General features: G+C 42.4%; 1 protein-coding gene across 9 annotated transcripts in view; it reads right to left on the reverse strand.

The window, feature by feature from the left end:
* abhd6a (abhydrolase domain containing 6, acylglycerol lipase a) overlaps nt 1-13458 on the reverse strand; it is an 87390-nt gene extending 73932 nt beyond the window's left edge. For 8 of the 9 annotated variants that reach the window (XM_045705429.1, XM_045705427.1, XM_045705432.1 and 5 more), the window contains exons 1-2: nt 13190-13450; nt 5956-6094 (exon numbers count right to left, since the gene is read on the reverse strand). In XM_045705429.1, the coding sequence (XP_045561385.1) occupies nt 5956-6074 (119 nt within the window). In that variant the 5' untranslated portion in view covers nt 6075-6094; nt 13190-13450. Of the gene's footprint in view, nt 1-5955; nt 6095-13189 lie in introns of all 9 variants that reach the window. The other variant, XM_045705425.1, reaches the window with a different exon arrangement.
* Between the last annotated feature and the right edge of the window lie 6886 nt (nt 13459-20344).

The following is a 20344-nucleotide window of genomic DNA, read 5'->3' on the forward strand; positions in this document are numbered from 1 at the left end:
GTGATAAGCTAATAGTCACCCATCAAACTATTATTGATTTAATCTTGTCTTTACATATACTAAATAATATGTGTTTCGAAACAGGGACAGCGGAAAAACATGTAATCTATGAATTTACATAGCGAATAGAGGACGCTTTTCCCGAGATTCATTTTCATGCCAGCCAGGTAGGTAGGCTATACTCCTGTTGTAAAGATAAGCAATGTGCTTAATATTAGGAAAGTTGAGAAATAAATATAGTAGGCCAAGTCTATAGAAAGCTGATGGGATCCTCCTCTTTTTAGTAGAGGCCATCACTCTGTTTTCTCACGCAATTGCATAGCCTACAGAAATGTTACGCAACATGAGCTCATGAGCTCTCATGAAGTGTTTGATTTGATTTTCCATTACATTTATGTCAGAGTGATTAGAGAGACAGTAGAGTGCTGAGTACCAGGCAGTTAGCAAGTTTGGTAGGCTACTAACGACCAGCAGGAGCATCAGAGCTCGGAGAAGACTAATTATCGTGACTAAATGTGGAATTTGACTGCCTTCATAACTCGTGACCGCCGGTGTGGCGGTTGCCCTAGGCTGCATTGCACACTGTAATTGATATTCCAACCCTGAGCCTGCTCTGCTCTTGCTGATCCAACAGGTTGTTGTGAGCTGTCTAACTAACCTAACTAAGTTCAGGAGGAGAGTCATATGCTTCTTCATTATTTAAATTTTATCTCGTCTAAAAAATGCACTCTAGCCTGTATGTTCTGTTCAGTTTGAGCAGAAGAGCACGAAGGTGAGAAGGAGGACCGGAGGTCAACTTTGATAGGTTGCTACTACTATAATAGAATATTATTAAAAACAATATGTTTCCTGCCCCATGATGTATTTATCAGAGTTATTGACTTCACGATAAGCTAGATTCTGCTAACTTACACTGTGATGCTGAAACACGATAAGCCAGATTCTGCTAACTTACACTGTGATGCTGAAACACGATAAGCCAGATTCTGCTAACTTACACTGTGATGCTGAAACACAATAAGCCAGATTCTGCTAACTTACACTGTGATGCTGAAACACAATAAGCCAGATTCTGCTAACTTACACTGTGATGCTGAAACACAATAAGCCAGATTCTGCTAACTTACACTGTGATGCTGAAACACGATAAGCCAGATTCTGCTAACTTACACTGTGATGCTGAAACACGATAAGCCAGATTCTGCTAACTTACACTGTGATGCTGAAACACGATAAGCCAGATTCTGCTAACTTACACTGTGATGCTGAAACACGATAAGCCAGATTCTGCTAACTTACACTGTGATGCTGAAACACGATAAGCCAGATTCTGCTAACTTACACTGTGATGCTGACACTTGAAGCAGCAGTCGCGGCACAATCAATCAGAAATGGACATCTCATGGTGCTGAAAGACACATTCCAGTAGGCATAACCTATTTCAACGTCTTCATTTTAATTACTAAAAAACAAGATGGCTTTGTGTTGGAGTCTATTTCTTCCTATTTATGAAATAAGAGTTAGGTCTACATGTTTGACAGACGAAATTAGGCTAAAGGCTGCTGTATCAATAGATTTGTCATCCAATTCCTCCACCCACTCTTTAAATAGACTTCCTCCAGTGTCAGTGAAGGGCTGTTAAGTTAAAACCAGGACCTGAATGGAGCGGGTATGAAACCAGGACCTGAATGGAGCGGGTATGAAACCAGGACCAGAATGGAGCGGGTATGAAACCAGGACCAGAATGGAGCGGGTATGAAACCAGGACCTGAATGGAGCGGGTATGAAACCAGGACCTGAATGAAGCAGGTATGAAACCAGGACCTGAATGGAGCGGGTATGAAACCAGGACCTGAATGGAGCGGTATGAAACCAGGACCTGAATGGAGCGGGTATGACACCAGGACCTGAATGGAGCGGGTATGAAACCAGGACCTGAATGGAGCGGGTATGAAACCAGGACCTGAATGGAGCGGGTATGAAACCAGGACCTGAATGGAGCGGGTATGAAACCAGGACCAGCATGGAGCGGGTATGAAACCAGGACCAGAATGGAGCGGGTATGAAACCAGGACCTGAATGAAGCGGGTATGAAACCAGGACTTGAATGGAGCGGGTATGACAGGGTGTTCCATAGGCCTTCCTTTATTAAAGAGAGTCTTACCACTCGTTAACTTAAGATTTTGGAGAAAATCTATCTGATTATAGAAAAGTGATCTATAACAGCGGTTTGGTCCGCAACGCTTTATGATACAAACCAGCTGTTTGGGAAAGAGGTGACTCCAAAACATATAGGGATATAATTGTTTCGTTTCTTTGACATTCAGGAAGTACAACCTTCTATAGTCGAGGAGACAAAAAATTACTTCCCAAGCAAAGTACATCTATTACTATCACTATTAATGAATTAAAGCTATTCACTTTCTGTACAATAGAAGATGTTTCAACTCAGACAGCTTTTAGGGAAATACTTATGACCTTCTCTCATTGGGTTAAACCATAGAAGAAGAATAGACAGCAGTACTCTGTCTGGGGGTGGAAAGGTAGGCCCCACTCTGTCTGGGGGCGGAAAGGTAGGCCCCACTCTGTCTGGGGCGGAAAGGTAGGCCCCACTCTGTCTGGGGGCGGAAAGGTAGGCCCCACTCTGTCTGGGGCGGAAAGGTAGGCCCCACTCTGTCTGGGGGCGGAAAGGTAGGCCCCACTCTGTCTGGGGGCGGAAAGGTAGGCCCCACTCTGTCTGGGGGCGGAAAGGTAGGCCCCACTCTGTCTGGGGGCGGAAAGGTAGGCCCCACTCTGTCTGGGGGCGGAAAGGTAGGCCCCACTCTGTCTGGGGGCGGAAAGGTAGGCCCCACTCTGTCTGGGGGCGGAAAGGTAGGCCCCACTCTGTCTGGGGGCGGAAAGGTAGGCCCCACTCTGTCTGGGGGCGGAAAGGTAGGCCCCACTCTGTCTGGGGGCGGAAAGGTAGGCCCCACTCTGTCTGGGGGCGGAAAGGTAGGCCCCACTCTGTCTGGGGGCGGAAAGGTAGGCCCCACTCTGTCTGGGGCGGAAAGGTAGGCCCCACTCTGTCTGGGGGCGGAAAGGTAGGCCCCACTCTGTCTGGGGGCGGAAAGGTAGGCCCCACTCTGTCTGGGGCGGAAAGGTAGGCCCCACTCTGTCTGGGGGCGGAAAGGTAGGCCCCACTCTGTCTGGGGGCGGAAAGGTAGGCCCCACTCTGTCTGGGGCGGAAAGGTAGGCCCCACTCTGTCTGGGGGCGGAAAGGTAGGCCCTACTCTGTCTGGGGCGGAAAGGTAGGCCCCTACTCTGTCTGGGGCGGAAAGGTAGGCCCTACTCTGTCTGGGGGCGGAAAGGTAGGCCCTACTCTGTCTGGGGGCGGAAAGGTAGGCCCTACTCTGTCTGGGGGTGGAAAGGTAGGCCCTACTCTGTCTGGGGGTGGAAAGGTAGGCCCTACTCTGTCTGGGGTGGAAAAGGTAGGCCCTACTCTGTCTGGGGGCGGAAAGGTAGGCCCTACTCTGTCTGGGGTGGAAAGGTAGGCCCTACTCTGTCTGGGGGTGGAAAGGTAGGCCCTACTCTGTCTGGGGGTGGAAAGGTAGGCCCTACTCTGTCTGGGGGCGGAAAGGTAGGCCCTACTCTGTCTGGGGCGGAAAGGTAGGCCCTACTCTGTCTGGGGGCGGAAAGGTAGGCCCCACTCTGTCTGGGGGCGGAAAGGTAGGCCCCACTCTGTCTGGGGGCGGAAAGGTAGGCCCTACTCTGTCTGGGGGTGGAAAGGTAGGCCCTACTCTGTCTGGGGGTGGAAAGGTAGGCCCTACTCTGTCTGGGGGTGGAAAGGTAGTCCTACTCTGTCTGGGGTAGAATGGTAAAACTAACTTTTGAAAGTACCATGCTCAGATTCCTAATGACGTCTCAGATTAAATTATTTGCAAACAGGGACAGTTTCAATGCAAATAAGACACTGTTTTGGCATTGGAGAAATATGATAAAATGAACACATAGTCCTCTCTCTCTCCGTCCATTCTTCGCCTGTAATTTGTGTGGTGTTAAAAAAATTATCTAATATGTAAAATGACGTAGAATTGCTATTTTTTTTCTCTGACCTGCAAATACGATGATAAACTCAGCAAAAAAAAGAAACGTCCCTTTTTCAGGACCCTGTCTTTCAAAGATAATTCGTAAAAATCCAAATAACTTCACAGATCTTCATTGTAAAGGGTTTAAACACTGTTTCCCATGCTTGTTCAATGAACCATAAACAATTAATGAACATGCACCAGTGGAACGGTTGTTAAGACACTAACAGCTTACAGACGGTAGGCAATTAAGGTCACAGTTATGAAAACTTAGGACACAAAAGAGGCCTTTCTACTGACTCTGAAAAACACAAAAAAAAAGATGCCCAGGGTCCCTGCTCATCTGAGTGAACGTGCCTTAGGCATGCTGCAAGGAGGCATGAGGACTGCAGATGTGGCCAGGGAAATAAATTGCAATGTCCGTACTGTGAGATGCCTAAGACAGCGCTACAGGGAGACAGGACGGACAGCTGATCGTCCTCGCAGTGGCAGACCACGTGTAACAACACCTGCACAGGATCGGTACATCCGAACATCACACCTGCGGTACAGGATGGCAACAACTTCCCAAGTTACACCAGGAACGCACAATCCCTCCATCAGTGCTCAGACTGTCCTCAATTGGCTGAGAGAGGCTGGACTGAGGGCTTGTAGTCCTGTTGTAAGGCAGGTCCTCACCAGACATCACCGGCAACAACGTCGCCTATGGGCACAAACCCACCGTCGCTGGACCAGACAGGACTGGCAAAAAGTGCTCTTCACTGACGAGTCGTGGTTTTGTCACACCAGGGGTGATGGTCGGATTCGCGGTTATCATCGAAGGAATGAGCGTTACACCGAGGCCTGTACTCTGGAGCGGGATCGATTTGGAGGTGGAGGGTCTGTCATGGTCTGGGGCGGTGTGTCACAGCATCATCAGACTGAGCTTGTTGTCATTGCAGGCAATCTCAACGCTGTGCTTTACAGGGAAGACATCCACCTCCCTCATGTGGTACCCTTCCTGCAGGCTCATCCTGACATGACCCTCCAGCATGACAATGTCACCAGCCATACTGCTCGTTCTGTGCGTGATTTCCTGCAAGACAGGAATGTCAGTGTTCTGCCATGGCCAGCAAAGAGCCCGGATCTCAATCCCATTGAGCACGTCTGGGACCTGTTGGATCAGAGGGTGAGAGCTAGGGCCATTCCCCCAGAAATGTCCGGGAACTTGCAGGTGCCTTGGTGGAAGAGTGGGGTAACATCTCACGGCAAGAACTGGCAAATCTGGTGCAGTCCATGAGGAGATGCACTGCAGGACTTAATGCAGCTGGTGGCCACACCAGATACTGACTGTTACTTTTGATTTTGACCCCCCCTTTGTTCAAGGACACATTATTCAATTTCTGTTAGTCACATGCCTGTGGAACTTGTTCAGTTTATGTCTCAGTTGTTGAATCTTGTTATGTTCATACAAATATTTACAAATGTTAAGTTTGCTGAAAATAAATGCAGTTGACAGTGAGAGGACGTTTCTTTTTTTACTGAGTTTAGATTCATGCAATGCTTTTACAATAAATGATATCTTTCCACCCCTAATCTTGTCCACAGTGGTCTTCGAACCCACAAACTTCAGGCCCGCAGCCCTGTGTGCTATCAAAATTCCTGCGTTGCCATGTAATGCTTACAGGACGAAGAACAGTTACTAAAATGGCATATCCAAGGCTCTGGTCTGACCAAGAAGTGAGGCTAAATGGTAGATATGTTCTCTGCTATCCACTTAATCTTTTAATTATTATTTTGGGTATAGGGGTCACTTGTTTTGTTTTTTTCAAGCGTTCAGGGAGGGTTTAGGTAAAATCTATTTTGCTGAAGGGACGGCAAACCATTTTCACTCCCTTAGTGCAGTTCTTACCAGTTATAAACATGGATAATAGCTGCAGGCCACATGTAGAATGAGGCAAAGAAGGCCAGGATAGGGATGACTAGAGTTCCTCCCGCCAGGACAAACATGTTCACCACGTCTACATCCATGGCTGTAGCGCTGCAGTTACCTGCAACAACACACAGTTATAAACACCTGCAACATGAACCAGTTAAACATATTAACACCTGCAACATGAGCCAGTTATACATTAACACCCGCAACATGAGCCAGTTAAACATTAACACCCGCAACATGAGCCAGTTAAACATTAACACCCGCAACATGAGCCAGTTAAACATTAACACCCACAACATGAGCCAGTTAAACATTAACACCCGCAACATGAGCCAGTTATACATTAACACTGTGACGACCCTCCCACTCTGTCTGCTGTATTTTCTCTCTTTGCTCTTGTTCCTTATTAGGATGCCAGTGGGCGGAGTTGGAAGGGTCGTCAGCTAGATGGGAAACACCTGGGCTCGGGTGTGTCCCAGGATAAAGGCACCTCTTCCACATTCATTGGGAGACTCTCTCCATGCAGACACCTTGTTTTTGGTTGTGCTAGTTATGGTATCTAATAAATATATATTTTTGATACTACTTGTCTCCACGTTGTCTCCCTTTTGTTGCGAACTCTGAGCCGGTTCGTAACAACACCCGCAACATGAGCCAGTTAAACATTAACACCCGCAACATGAACCAGTTAAACATATTAACACCCGCAACATGAGCCAGTTAAACATATTAACACCCGCAACATGAGCCAGTTAATACATTAACACCTACAACATGAGCCAGTTTAACATATTAACACCTACAACATGAGCCAGTTAAACATATTAACACCTACAACATGAGCCAGTTAAACATTAACACCTGCAACATGAACCAGTTAAACATATTAACACCCGCAACATGAGCCAGTTAAACATATTAACACCCGCAACATGAGCCAGTTAAACATAAACACCTACAACATGAGCCAGTTAAACATTAACACCCGCAACATGAGCCAGTTAAACATATTAACACCTACAACATGAGCCAGTTAAACATATTTACACCCGCAACATGAGCCAGTTAAACATATTAACACCTACAACATGAGCCAGTTAAACATATTAACACCTACAACATGAGCCAGTTAAACATTAACACCTGCAACATGAACCAGTTAAACATTAACACCTGCAACATGAACCAGTTAAACATATTAACACCCGCAACATGAGCCAGTTAAACATATTAACACCTACAACATGAGCCAGTTAAACATATTTACACCCGCAACATGAGCCAGTTAAACATTAACACCTGCAACATGAGCCAGTTAAACATATTTACACCCACAACATGAGCCAGTTAAACATTAACACCTGCAACATGAGCCAGTTAAACATTAACACCTACAACATGAGCCAGTTAAACATATTAACACCCGCAACATGAGCCAGTTAAACATTAACACCTACAACATGAGCCAGTTAAACATATTTACACCCGCAACATGAGCCAGTTAAACATTAACACCCGCAACATGAGCCAGTTAAACATATTAACACCTACAACATGAGCCAGTTAAACATATTTACACCCGCAACATGAGCCAGTTAAACATTAACACCTACAACATGAGCCAGTTAAACATATTAACACCTACAACATGAGCCAGTTAAACATATTAACACCCGCAACATGAGTCAGTTAAACATTAACACCTGCAACATGAGCCAGCACGCATTTCTCTTACTCTAACAGTATAAAGCGCTGTGTTCTCCAAACAACTATTGGCTTGTTCTTCTGTCTGTAAAGAAACAGGGCGGGGTATCGGTTAAACTGCCCAACGATTGGATTAGAAGAAGCCACTCTGCGTCTTCCCCAGACAGACACACGCGCATCTCTAATTCACTCACTCAAACATTGTGTATGAATCAGAAACCTTAGCTAGTCATTGTTGTTAAATCTGGTTGTTTTAGTCAGTCTACTTGGCTGAGGCCATATGGATTGTTTTAGTCAGGCTACTTGGCTGAAGCCATATGGATTGTTTTAGTCAGTCTACTTGGCTGAGGCCATATGGATTGTTTTAGTCAGTCTACTTGGCTGAGGCCATATGGATTGTTTTAGTCAGGCTACTTGGCTGAGGCCATATGGATTGTTTTAGTCAGTCTACTTGGCTGAGGCCATATGGGTTGTTTTAGTCAGTCTACTTGGCTGAGGCCATATGGGTTGTTTTAGTCAGGCTACTTGGCTGAGGCCATATGGATTGTTTTAGTCAGTCTACTTGGCTGAGGCCATATGGATTGTTTTAGTCAGGCTACTTGGCTGAGGCCATATGGATTGTTTTAGTCAGGCTACTTGGCTGAGGCCATATGGATTGTTTTAGTCAGTCTACTTGGCTGAGGCCATATGGATTGTTTTAGTCAGTCTACTTGGCTGAGGCCATATGGATTGTTTTAGTCAGTCTACTTGGCTGAGGCCATATGGATTGTTTTAGTCAGTCTACTTGGCTGAGGCCATATGGATTGTTTTAGTCAGGCTACTTGGCTGAGGCCATATGGATTGTTTTAGTCAGGCTACTTGGCTGAAGCCATATGGATTGTTTTAGTCAGTCTACTTTGCTGAGGCCATATGGATTGTTTTAGTCAGGCTACTTGGCTGAAGCCATATGGATTGTTTTAGTCAGTCTACTTGGCTGAGGCCATATGGATTGTTTTAGTCAGTCTACTTGGCTGAGGCCATATGGATTGTTTTAGTCAGTCTACTTGGCTGAGGCCATATGGATTGTTTTAGTCAGGCTACTTGGCTGAGGCCATATGGATTGTTTTAGTCAGCCTACTTGGCTGAGGCCATATGGATTGTTTTAGTCAGCCTACTTGGCTGAGGCCATATGGATTGTTTTAGTCAGCCTACTTGGCTGAGGCCATATGGATTGTTTTAGTCAGCCTACTTGGCTGAGGCCATATGGATTGTTTTAGTCAGGCTACTTGGCTGAGGCCATATGGATTGTTTTAGTCAGTCTACTTGGCTGAGGCCATATGGATTGTTTTAGTCAGCCTACTTGGCTGAGGCCATATGGTTGTTTTAGTCAGTCTACTTGGCTGAGGCCATATGGTTGTTTTAGTCAGTCTACTTGGCTGAGGCCATATGGATTGTTTTAGTCAGCCTACTTGGCTGAGGCCATATGGATGTTTTAGTCAGCCTACTTTGTCTGCTTGATATTATTATTTATTCAGGCCCAGGAATTTTTACTGAGCGACTGATCACTAGAAAATACAATGACAAATGCAGATTATTTTGATTGTACAAAATGTGGTGGCATAAAATGTCAGGAGAGAAGTTTTGCTCCTCTCTAAAGCGAACCAATATATAGGTCAAGTGATTTACCCTACCTTCATCTAAATGTGTCTGGAGTAAATGCAGGCAGCAGTAGCCAGCCATGCATTAGACTATTTATTAACCTAACGATGTGCTCTGTGGTGAACTCTGAGTGATAGAGCAGTATTGTTAGTGAAGAAACACAAGCCACATCCTTCCTAACTACCTACCGGCTTTACAAGCCCTAAGAAACATCTGTTCCAAAGTCCCCAATGTGCCTCTGTTCGTTCCTGTTCTTCAACTGTGTGTGTGTGTGTGACACCCCTAAACCTGGATTCCTGCTCCATCTTCTGATTAGCATTCTGACCCGATGCGCCATGGTAGCAGAAACAATCCTGAACATAGCTTACAGTCCATGGTAGCAGCGACAGTCCTGAACCTAGCTTACAGTCCATGGTAGCAGCAACAGTCCTGAACCTAGTTTACAGTCCATGGTAGCAGAAACAGTCCTGAACCTAGTTTTACAGTCCATGGTAGAAGAAACAGTCCTGAACCTAGTTTACAGTCCATGGTAGCAGCAACAGTCCTGAACCTAGTTATATAGTCCATGGTAGCAGCAACAGTCCTGAACCTAGTTTACAGTCCATGGTAGCAGAAACAGTCCTGAACCTAGTTTTACAGTCCATGGTAGCAGCAACAGTCCTGAACCTAGTTTTACAGTCCATGGTGGCAGCAACAGTCCTGAACCTAGTTTTACAGTCCATGGTAGCAGAAACAGTCCTGGACCTAGTTTTACAGTCCATGGTAGCAGGAACAGTCCTGAACCTAGTTGTACAGTCCATGGCAGCAGCAACAGTCCTGAACCTAGCTTACAGTCCATGGTAGCAGCAACAGTCCTGAACCTAGTTTACAGTCCATGGTGGCAGCAACAGTCCTGAACCTAGTTTTACAGTCCATGGTAGCAGCGACAGTCCTAAACCTAGTTTTACAGTCCATGGTCGCAGAAACAGTCCTGAACCTAGTTTTACATTCCATGGTAGAAGCAACAGTCCTGAACCTAGCTTACAGTCCATGGTAGCAGCAACAGTCCTGAACCTAGCTTACAGTCCATGGTAGCAGCAACAGTCCTGAACCTAGCTTACAGTCCATGGTAGCAGCGACAGTCCTGAACCTAGTTTTACAGTCCATGGTAGCAGAAACAGTCCTGAACCTAGTTTTACAGTTCATGGTAGCAGCAACAGTCCTGAACCTAGCTTACAGTCCATGGTAGAAGCAACAGTCCTGAACCTAGTTTACAGTCCATGGTAGCAGCAACAGTCCTGAACCTAGTTTACAGTCCATGGTAGCAGCAACAGTCCTGAACCAAGCTTACAGTCCATGGTAGCAGCAACAGTCCTGAACCTAGTTTTACAGTCCATGGTAGAAGCAACAGTCCTGAACCTAGTTTTACAGTCCATGGTAGCAGAAACAGTCCTGAACCTAGATTTACAGTCCATGGTAGCAGCAACAGTCCTGAACCTAGCTTTACCGTCCATGGTGACAGCAACAGTCCTGAACCTAGTTTACAGTCCATGGTAGCAGCGACAGTCCTGAACCTAGTTTTACAGTCCATGGTAGCAGGAACAGTCCTGAACATAGTTTTACAGTCCATGGTGACAGCGACAGTCCTGAAGCTAGATTTACTGCCCATGGTAGCAGCAACAGTCCTGAACCTATTTTACAGTCCATGGTAGCAGAAATAGTCCTGAACCTAGTTTTACATTCCATGGTAGCAGCAACAGTCCTGAACCTAGCTTTACCGTCCATGGTGACAGCAACAGTCCTGAACCTAGTTTACAGTCCATGGTAGCAGCAACAGTACTGAACCTAGTTTTACAGTCCATGGTGACACTGACAGTCCTGAAACTAGCTTTACAGTCCATGGTGACAGCAACAGTCCTGAACCTAGTTTACAGTCCATGGTAGCAGCGACAGTCCTGAACCTAGTTTACAGTCCACGGTAGCAGAAACAGTCCTGAACCTAGTTTACAGTCCATGGTAGCAGAAACAGTCCTGAACCTAGTTTTACAGTCCATGGTAGCAGCAACAGTCCTGAACATAGTTTTACAGTCCATGGTGACAGCGACAGTCCTGAACCTAGATTTACAGCCCATGGTAGCAGCAACAGTCCTGAACCTAGTTTTACAGTCCATGGTAGCAGCAACAGTCCTGAACCTAGTTTACAGTCCATGGTAGTAGAAACAGTCCTGAACCTAGTTTTACAGTCCATGGTAGGAGATACAGTCCTGAACCTAGTTTTACAGTCCATGGTAGAAGCAACAGTCCTGAACCTAGTTTTACAGTCCATGGTAGCAGCAACAGTCCTGAACCTAGTTTACAGTCCTGAACCTAGTTTTACAGTCCATGGTAGCAGAAACAGTCCTGAACCTAGTTTTACAGTCCATGGTAGCGGCAACAGTCCTGAACCTAGTTTTACAGTCCATGGTAGCAGCAACAGTCTTGAACCTAGTTTTACATAGCAGAAAAGCTGAACTAGTTTTACAGTCCATGGTAGCAGAAAACAGTCCTGAACCTGACAGTCATGGTGACAGCAAAGTCCTGAACCTAGTTACAGTCCATGGTAGCAGAAACATGAAAGTAAGTATGTAGCAGAAACAGTCCTGAACCTAGCTTACAGGCCATGGTGACAGCAACAGTCCTGAACCTAGTTTACAGTCCATGGTAGCAGAAACAGTCCTGAACCTAGTTTTACAGTCCATGGTAGCGGCAACAGTCCTGAACCTAGTTTTACAGTCCATGGTAGCAGCAACAGTGTTGAACCTAGTTTTACAGTCCATGGTAGCAGAAACAGTCTTGAACCTAGTTTTACAGTCCATGGTGACAGCAACAGTCCTGAACCTAGTTTTACAGTCCATGGTAGCAGCAACAGTCTTGAACCTAGTTTTACAGTCCATGGTGACAGCAACAGTCCTGAACCTAGTTTTACAGTCCATGGTAGCAGAAACAGTCCTGAACCTAGCTTACAGTCCATGGTAGCAGCAACAGTCCTGAACCTAGTTTACAGTCCATGGTAGCAGCAACAGTCCTGAACATAGCTTACAGTCCACCCTAGTCATTACAGTCCACCCTAGTCATTACAGTCCACCCTAGTCATTACACACACACACACACACACACACACACACACAGACACAGACACACACACACACACACACACACACACACACACACAGTAGAGGTGGGTCTTCAGGTGAACGGAGATAATTAGAGCAGAGATCCTACAGCAGCACACACTGCAGTAGTGCATCTCATACAGGACTCCCAAATGGCACCCTATTCCTAAAAGTAGTGCACTATGTAAGGGAATTATGGTGCCATTTGAGTTTAGTTATGTAAAAAGGGTCAGCTCTGAGCAGACCATTAAGAGCCAAATGACATCAATTGGAAACTGCAGTAATTCACCATTCAGGAAACTGTGCCATGTATTCACCCAATCCCCCTAGGGGTGTCGACTGTCTATTGTTCTGCATAGGGACTGCTGACTCATTTTTCAGGACACACTATGAAATTATTACGTATAGCACAGCCTCACAATTTCCCAATAAAAACTATTGAAACAAAATAATGATGTTACTTTCTGTTTAGTTTTTTTTACACATCAGACACACACAGATAAAAATCAGATCAGGTGCCGGAAAATAGCCAATAGCCAGAAAAACACCCACGGTCGTTATAATAGAACTCACTAATATCCTTATTCGCTAATATGGTTATCAGTAGGCTAATCGGCCATCTTTAAAATGTCAACTTTCAGGTGAATAGGCTAGTTTTTTCTGGCCGGCCATAGAATCTGGCTACACAGTATCAAATGCATGCAATTAATGTCTATAGTCAGTTGTTTGGTTACCGTACTGTATGTAGGCTAGACTTCGAGTTGTTACAATGAAACGCTCCTCTCGTTCTCTCCCTCTCTTCTCTTCCTGCCGCCGACCCTGCTCAATCAAAGTCTTTCTCCGAAAATACCCGAGTAATCTTCACCGAAAGCCTACATTTCTATCAGCTGACTCTTCACCTAGAGATGTCATGAAGCAATGTTCACTGAGAGATGTAACGACGTTTCATCTATCTTAAAGGGAAGGACGATAAAAGCAACAACAAGCAAAAAATACATAAAATGACTGCCGACAACAAGTCAAGGAAAAGGAAGCTCGACCAATTTTTGTAATTTTTTTTAATTTATTTTTTGGAAGCTCGACCAGTAGAGAGGGAGACAGATCTACTTTTATGTAAGTGCTTGACCGAAGAGGGTCGTCAGAAACGTGAGAGAACAGCCAAAGCCAGTGACATTAATGCGCTGTCTCAAACAATTTGTGAATGTTTATTTCAATTATGTAGTATACCAGACACCTACTTATATTTTATTATTCATGTTCAAGTCATAAATGATATCTTTCCTACCATTTCAACCCAAACAGTGTATTTCATTGTGTGTTGATGCATTTACAGTTGAAGTCAGAAGTTTACATACACTTAGGTTGGAGTCATTAAAACTCGTTTTTCAACCACTCCACAAATTTCACTCCAAGTGTTTCTTGGCCCAAGCAATTATCTTCTTATTGGTGTCCTTAAGTAGTGGTTTCTTTGCAGAAATTCGACCATGAAGGCCTGATTCACACAGTCTCCTCTGAACAGTTGATGTTGAGATGTGTCTGTTACTTGAACTCTGAAGCATTTATTTGGGCTGCAATTTCTGAGGTGCAGTTAACTCTAATGAACTTATCCTCTGAAGCAGAGGTAACTCTGGGTCTTCCTTTCCTATGGCGGTCCTCATGAGAGCCAGTTTCATCATAGCGCTTGATGGTTTTTGCGACTCCTATTGATATAAACTTTCAACATTCTTGAAAATGTTCCCATATTGACTGACCTTCATGTCTTAAGGTAATGATGGACTGTCGTATCTCTTTGCTTATTTGAGCCGTTCTTGCCATAATATTGACTTGGTCTTTTACCAAATAGGGCTGTCTTCTGTACACCACCCCTACCTTGTCACAACACAACTGATTGGCTCAAACGCATTAAGAAGGAAAGAAATTCCAGAAATTAACTTTTAACAAGGCACACCTGTTAATTAAAATGCATTCCAGATGACTTCCTCATGAAGCTGGTTGAGAGAATGCCAAGAGTGTGCAAAGCTGTTATCAAGGTGGCTACTTTGAAAAATCACAAATATAAAACATATTTTGATTTGTTTAAAAGGAAATGTGGTTACTCCATGAATCCATGTGTTATTTCATAGTTTTGATGTCTTCATTATTCTACAATGTAGAAAACAATAAAAAAAAGATTTAAAAAAATTGAATGAGTAGGTGTGTCCACACTTTTGACTGGTACTGTGTGTGTGTACCTTGTACCTTATTTTGTTGCATTACAACCAGTAATTTAAATAGATTTTTATTTGGATTTCATGTAAATGGACATAAACACAAAATAGTCCAAATTGGTGAAGTGAAAAAAAAACAATTACTTGTTTGAAAAAATGCAAAAAAATTTAAAAGTGGTGCGTGCATATGTATTCACCCCCTTTGCTATGAAGCCCCTAAATAAGATCTGGTGCAACCAATTACCTTCAGAAGTCACATAATTAGTTAAATAAAGTCCACCTGTGTGCAATCTAAGTGTCACATGATCTCAGTATTTATACATCTGTTCTGAAAGGCCCCAGAGTCTGCAACACCACCAAGCAAGCGGCACCATGAAGACCAAGGAGCTCTCCAAACAGGTCAGGGACAAAGTTGTGGAGAAGTACAGATCAGGGTTGGGTTATAAAAACAGAACAACTTTGAACATCCCACAGAGCACCATTAAATCCATTATTAAAAATGGAAAGAATATGGCACCACAACAAACCTGCCAAGAGAGGGCCGCCACCAAAACTCACAGACCAGGCAAGGAGGGCATTAATCAGAGAGGCAACAAAGAGACCAAAGATAATCCTGAAGGAGCTGCAAAGCTCCACAGTGGAGATTGGAGTATCTGTCCATGGGACCACTAAGCCGTACACTCCACAGAGCTGGGCTTTATGGAAGAGTGGCCAGAAAAAAGCCATTGCTTAAAGAAAAAAATAAGCAAACACGTTTGGTGTTCGCCAAAAGGCACGTGGGAGACTCCCCAAACATATGGAAGAATGTACTCTGGTCAGATGAGACTAAAATTGAGCTTTTTGGCCATTAAGGAAAACGCTATGTCTGGTGCAAACCCATCACCTCTCACCATCCCGAGAACACCATCCCCACAGTGAAGCATGCTGGTGGGATGTTTTTCCATCGGCAGGGACTGGGAAACTGATCAGAATTGAAGGAATGATGGATGGTGCTAAATACAGGGAAATCTGGTTCCGTCTTCCAGAGATTTGAGACTGGGCTGGAGATTCACCTTCCAGCAGGACAATGACCCTAAGCATACTGCTAAAGCAACACTCGAGTGGTTTAAGAGGAAACATTTAAATGTCTTGGAATGGCCTGGTCAAAGCCCAGACCTCAATCCAATTGAGAATCTGTGGTATGACTTACAGATTGCTGTACACCAGCGGAACCCATCCAACTTGAAAGAGCTGGAGCAGTTTTGCCTTGAAGAATGGGTAAAAATCCCAGTGGCTAAATGTGCCAAGCTTATAGAGACATACCACAAGAGACTTGCAGCTGTAATTGCTGCAAAAGGAGGCTCTACAAAGTATTGACTTTGGGGGGTGAATAGTTATGCACGCTCAAGGTGTTTTTTTTGGTCTTATTTCTTGTTCCACAATAAATAAAAAAAGTGCATCTTCAAAGCAGTAGGCATGTTGTGTAAATCAAATGATACAAACCCCCCAAAAATCTATTTTAATTCCAGGTTGTAAGGCAACAAAATAGGAAAAATGCCAAGGGGGTGAGTACTTTCGCAAGCCACTGTATGTATGTATGTATGTATGTATGTATGTATGTATGTATGTATATATACACACACACACACACACACACACACACACACACACACAGTGGGGGGGAAAAGTATTTGATCCCCTGCTGATTTTGTACATTTGCCCACTGACAATAGTAGGTTTATTTGAACAGTGAGAGACAGAATAACAACAACAACAAAAAATCGAGAAAAACGTTATAAATGTTATATGTTATAAAATAATTTGCATTTTAATGAGGTAAATAAGAAATAATCTTGAAGCAAGTGGGGACAACAGACTGGGATAGGGAGAGATTGAATATGTAAACATTCCAGCCAGCTGGCCTGCATATGCTCTGGAGGGCACTATCACATTAATAAAAAAACATTCACTATAATTCTATCAACTGGCTAGTCTGTTTGAATTAACATGGAATGTATTTAATTAAAGGATATCAAGTGATGGTCATCTCACTTCAGGACAGTCCTACCATCGCGTCAACACTGTGCTAAACTGTTCATGCCAGAATAATTATCGAGTCATTCTATTTATACACCAGATACTTACAAATGGTTGGTTACAGAAATAGCATGAGGGAAGACTTGTGTGAAATGGAGCTTTGTTCACAAATAAATACTGTCAATACAATCAATACAATCAATACTGTCAATACAATCAATACAGTCAATACAATCAATACAATCAATACTGTCAACACAATCAATACAATCAATACAGCAATACTGTCAATACAATCAACACAGTCAATACAATCAATACAATCAATACAGCAATACTGTCAATACAATCAATACAGCAATACTGTCAATACAATCAATACAATCAATACAGCAATACTGTCAATACAATCAACACAGTCAATACAGCAATACTGTCAATACAATCAATACAATCAATACAGCAACACTGCCAATACAGTCATACTGTCAATACAGTCAATACAATCAATACTGTAAATACAGTCAATACAATCAACACTGTCAATACTGTAAATACTTTTACATTTAGCAGACGCTCTTATCCAGAGCGACTTACAGTAGTGAATACATACATTTCATTTCATGCATTTTTTTTTGTACTGGCCCCCCGTGGGAATCGAACCCACAACCCTGGCGTTGCACACACCATGCTGGTGCTGCAAACGCCATGCTCTACCAACTGAGCCACAGGGAAGACAATACAGGGAAGACAATCAATACAGCCAATACTGTCAGTACAATCAGTACAATCAATACAATCAATACAATCAATACAATCAATACAGTCAATACAATCAGTACAATCAATACAACCAGTACAATGAATACAGTCAGTACAATCAATAATGTCAATACAATCAATACAGTCAATACAATCAATAATGTCAGTACAATCAATACAGTCAATACAATCAATAATGTCAGTACAATCAATACAATCAATACAATCAATAATGTCAATACTGCCAATACAGTCAATACTGTCAATACAATCAATACAATCAATAATGTCAATACAATCAATACAATCAATACAGTCAATACAATCAATACAATCAGTACAATCAATACAGTCAATACAATCAATACAGTTTATACTGCCAATACAGGCAATACTGGCAATACAATCAATACAGTCAATACAATCAATACTGTCAATACAGTCAATACAATCAATACTATGAATACTGTTAATACAATCAATACAATCAATACATTCAATACAGTCAATATCAATACAATCAACACTATCAATACTGTCAATACTGTGGCAAAAATGAGAGGACATCAACAACCGGTATAGGCCAATTCAAAAAGTTCTTTATTATCAAACAAAACTATTAATTCTAAACAAAGGAAAAGGAATGAGGTGTGGACATGTCATAATGTAGGGTGTATGTAAGGTGCACGGATGCGTGAATATGTGTGTGGAAACATGACTGAATGGAAACTAACAAACCAACAAAGGAACAAACAAAACAGGATCATACCTGGAGGAGCAGGGAGAGAGAGAGAGCAGGCCAAGCGAGCCAGAAGAGAGAGAGGTTAGTGGAGCAGTTTGTTAAATACCCTGAGCCCAGGTGGCTCCAGTCACTAACGACCCTCCCCTGCCTGCAGGAGGAACCGCCCTGCACTGCAGAGGAGGAGCCGTGACAACTGTCAATACAATCAACACTGTCAATACATTCAATATCAAATCAAATGTATTCATATGATCAATTCTTACATCAGCTGATATCTCATATCTGTCAATACAATCAATACTGTTAATACAATCAATACTGTTAATACAATCAATACTGTTAATACAATCCATACAATCAATACAATCCATACAATCAATACAATCCATACAATCAATACTGTTAATACAATCAATACTGTTAATACAATCCATACAATCAATACAATCCATACAATCAATACTGTTAATACAATCAATACAATCAATACTGTTAATACAATCCAAAATACAATCAATACTGTTAATACAATCCATACAAACAATACAATCCATACAATCAATACTGTTAATACAATCAATACAATCAATACTGTTAATACAATCCATACAATCAATACTGTTAATAGAATACATACAATCAATACAATCCATACAATCAATACTGTTAATACAATCAATACAATCAATACTGTTAATACAATCCATACAATCAATACTGTTAATACAATCAATACTGTTAATACAATCCATACAATCAATACAATCCATACAATCAATACTGTTAATACAATCCATACAATCAATACAATCCATACAATCAATACTGTTAATACAATCAATACAATCAATACTGTTAATACAATCCATACAATCAATACTGTTAATACAATCAATACTGTTAATACAATCCATACAATCAATACAATCCATACAATCAATACTGTTAATACAATCCATACAATCAATACTGTTAATACAATCAATACTGTTAATACAATCCCAGAAGAAAAGTGCTAAAAATAGCCCACGTTAGCTGATGTATCTTAAGAAACAAGGTTCATGAAGTCAATAATTTGCTTGTAACAGATGACATTTATATTCTGACTATCTCTGAAACTCACTTAGATAATACCTTTGATGATACAGTGGTAGCAATACAAAGTTATAACTTTTTCAGAAAATACAGAAATGCCAATGGTGGAGGTGCTGCTGTTTATATTCAGAACCACATTCCTGTAAAGCTTAGAGAGGATCTCATGTTAAATACTGTTGAAGTAATATGGCTACAGGTTCATCTGCCTCACCTGAAGCCCATTCTGGTGGGAAGCTGCTATAGACCACCAAGTGCTAACAGTCAGTATCTGGATAACATGTGTGAAATGCTTGATAATGTATGTGATATCAACAGAGAGGTATATTTCCTGGGTGATTGACTGGCTTTCATCAAGCTGCCCACTCAATAAAAAGCTTTAAACTGTAACCAATCGCTGCAACCTGATTCAGGTTATCAGTCAACAAACAGAACAGGAATGAAATCATCAACATGTATTGATCACATCTTTACTAACGCTGCAGAAATGTGTTTGAAAGCAGTATCCAAATCCATGGGATGTAGTGATCACAATATAGTAGCCATATCTAGGAAAACCAAAGTTCCAAAGGCTGGGCCTAATATAGTGTATAAGAGGTCATACAATATGTTTTGTAGGGATTCCTATGTTGTTGATGTAAATAATATTTGTTGGTCCGTGGTGTGTAATGAGAAGCAACCAGACGCTGCACTAGACACATTAATGGAATGTCTTACTCCAGTTAGTAATAAGAACGCACCCATTAAGAAAATGACTGTAAAACACCCATTAAGAAAATGACTGTAAAACACCCATTAAGAAAACGACTGTAAAACCTGTTAAATCTTCATGGATTGATGAGGAATTAAAACATTGTATCGTTGAGAGGGATGAGGCAAAAGGAATGGCAAATAAGTCTGGCTGCACAACCGATTGGCAAACGTACTGCAAATTGAGAAATCATGTGACGAAACTGAATAAAAAGGATAAGAAACTACACTATGAAACAAAGATAAATGATATAAAGAATTATAGTACAAATCTTTGGAGCACCTTAAAATACATTTTTGGCAAAAAGGCAAACTCAACT

The sequence above is a fragment of the Salmo salar genome, chromosome ssa22 (assembly GCF_905237065.1).
Source record: "Salmo salar chromosome ssa22, Ssal_v3.1, whole genome shotgun sequence".
Lineage (NCBI taxonomy): Eukaryota > Metazoa > Chordata > Actinopteri > Salmoniformes > Salmonidae > Salmo > Salmo salar.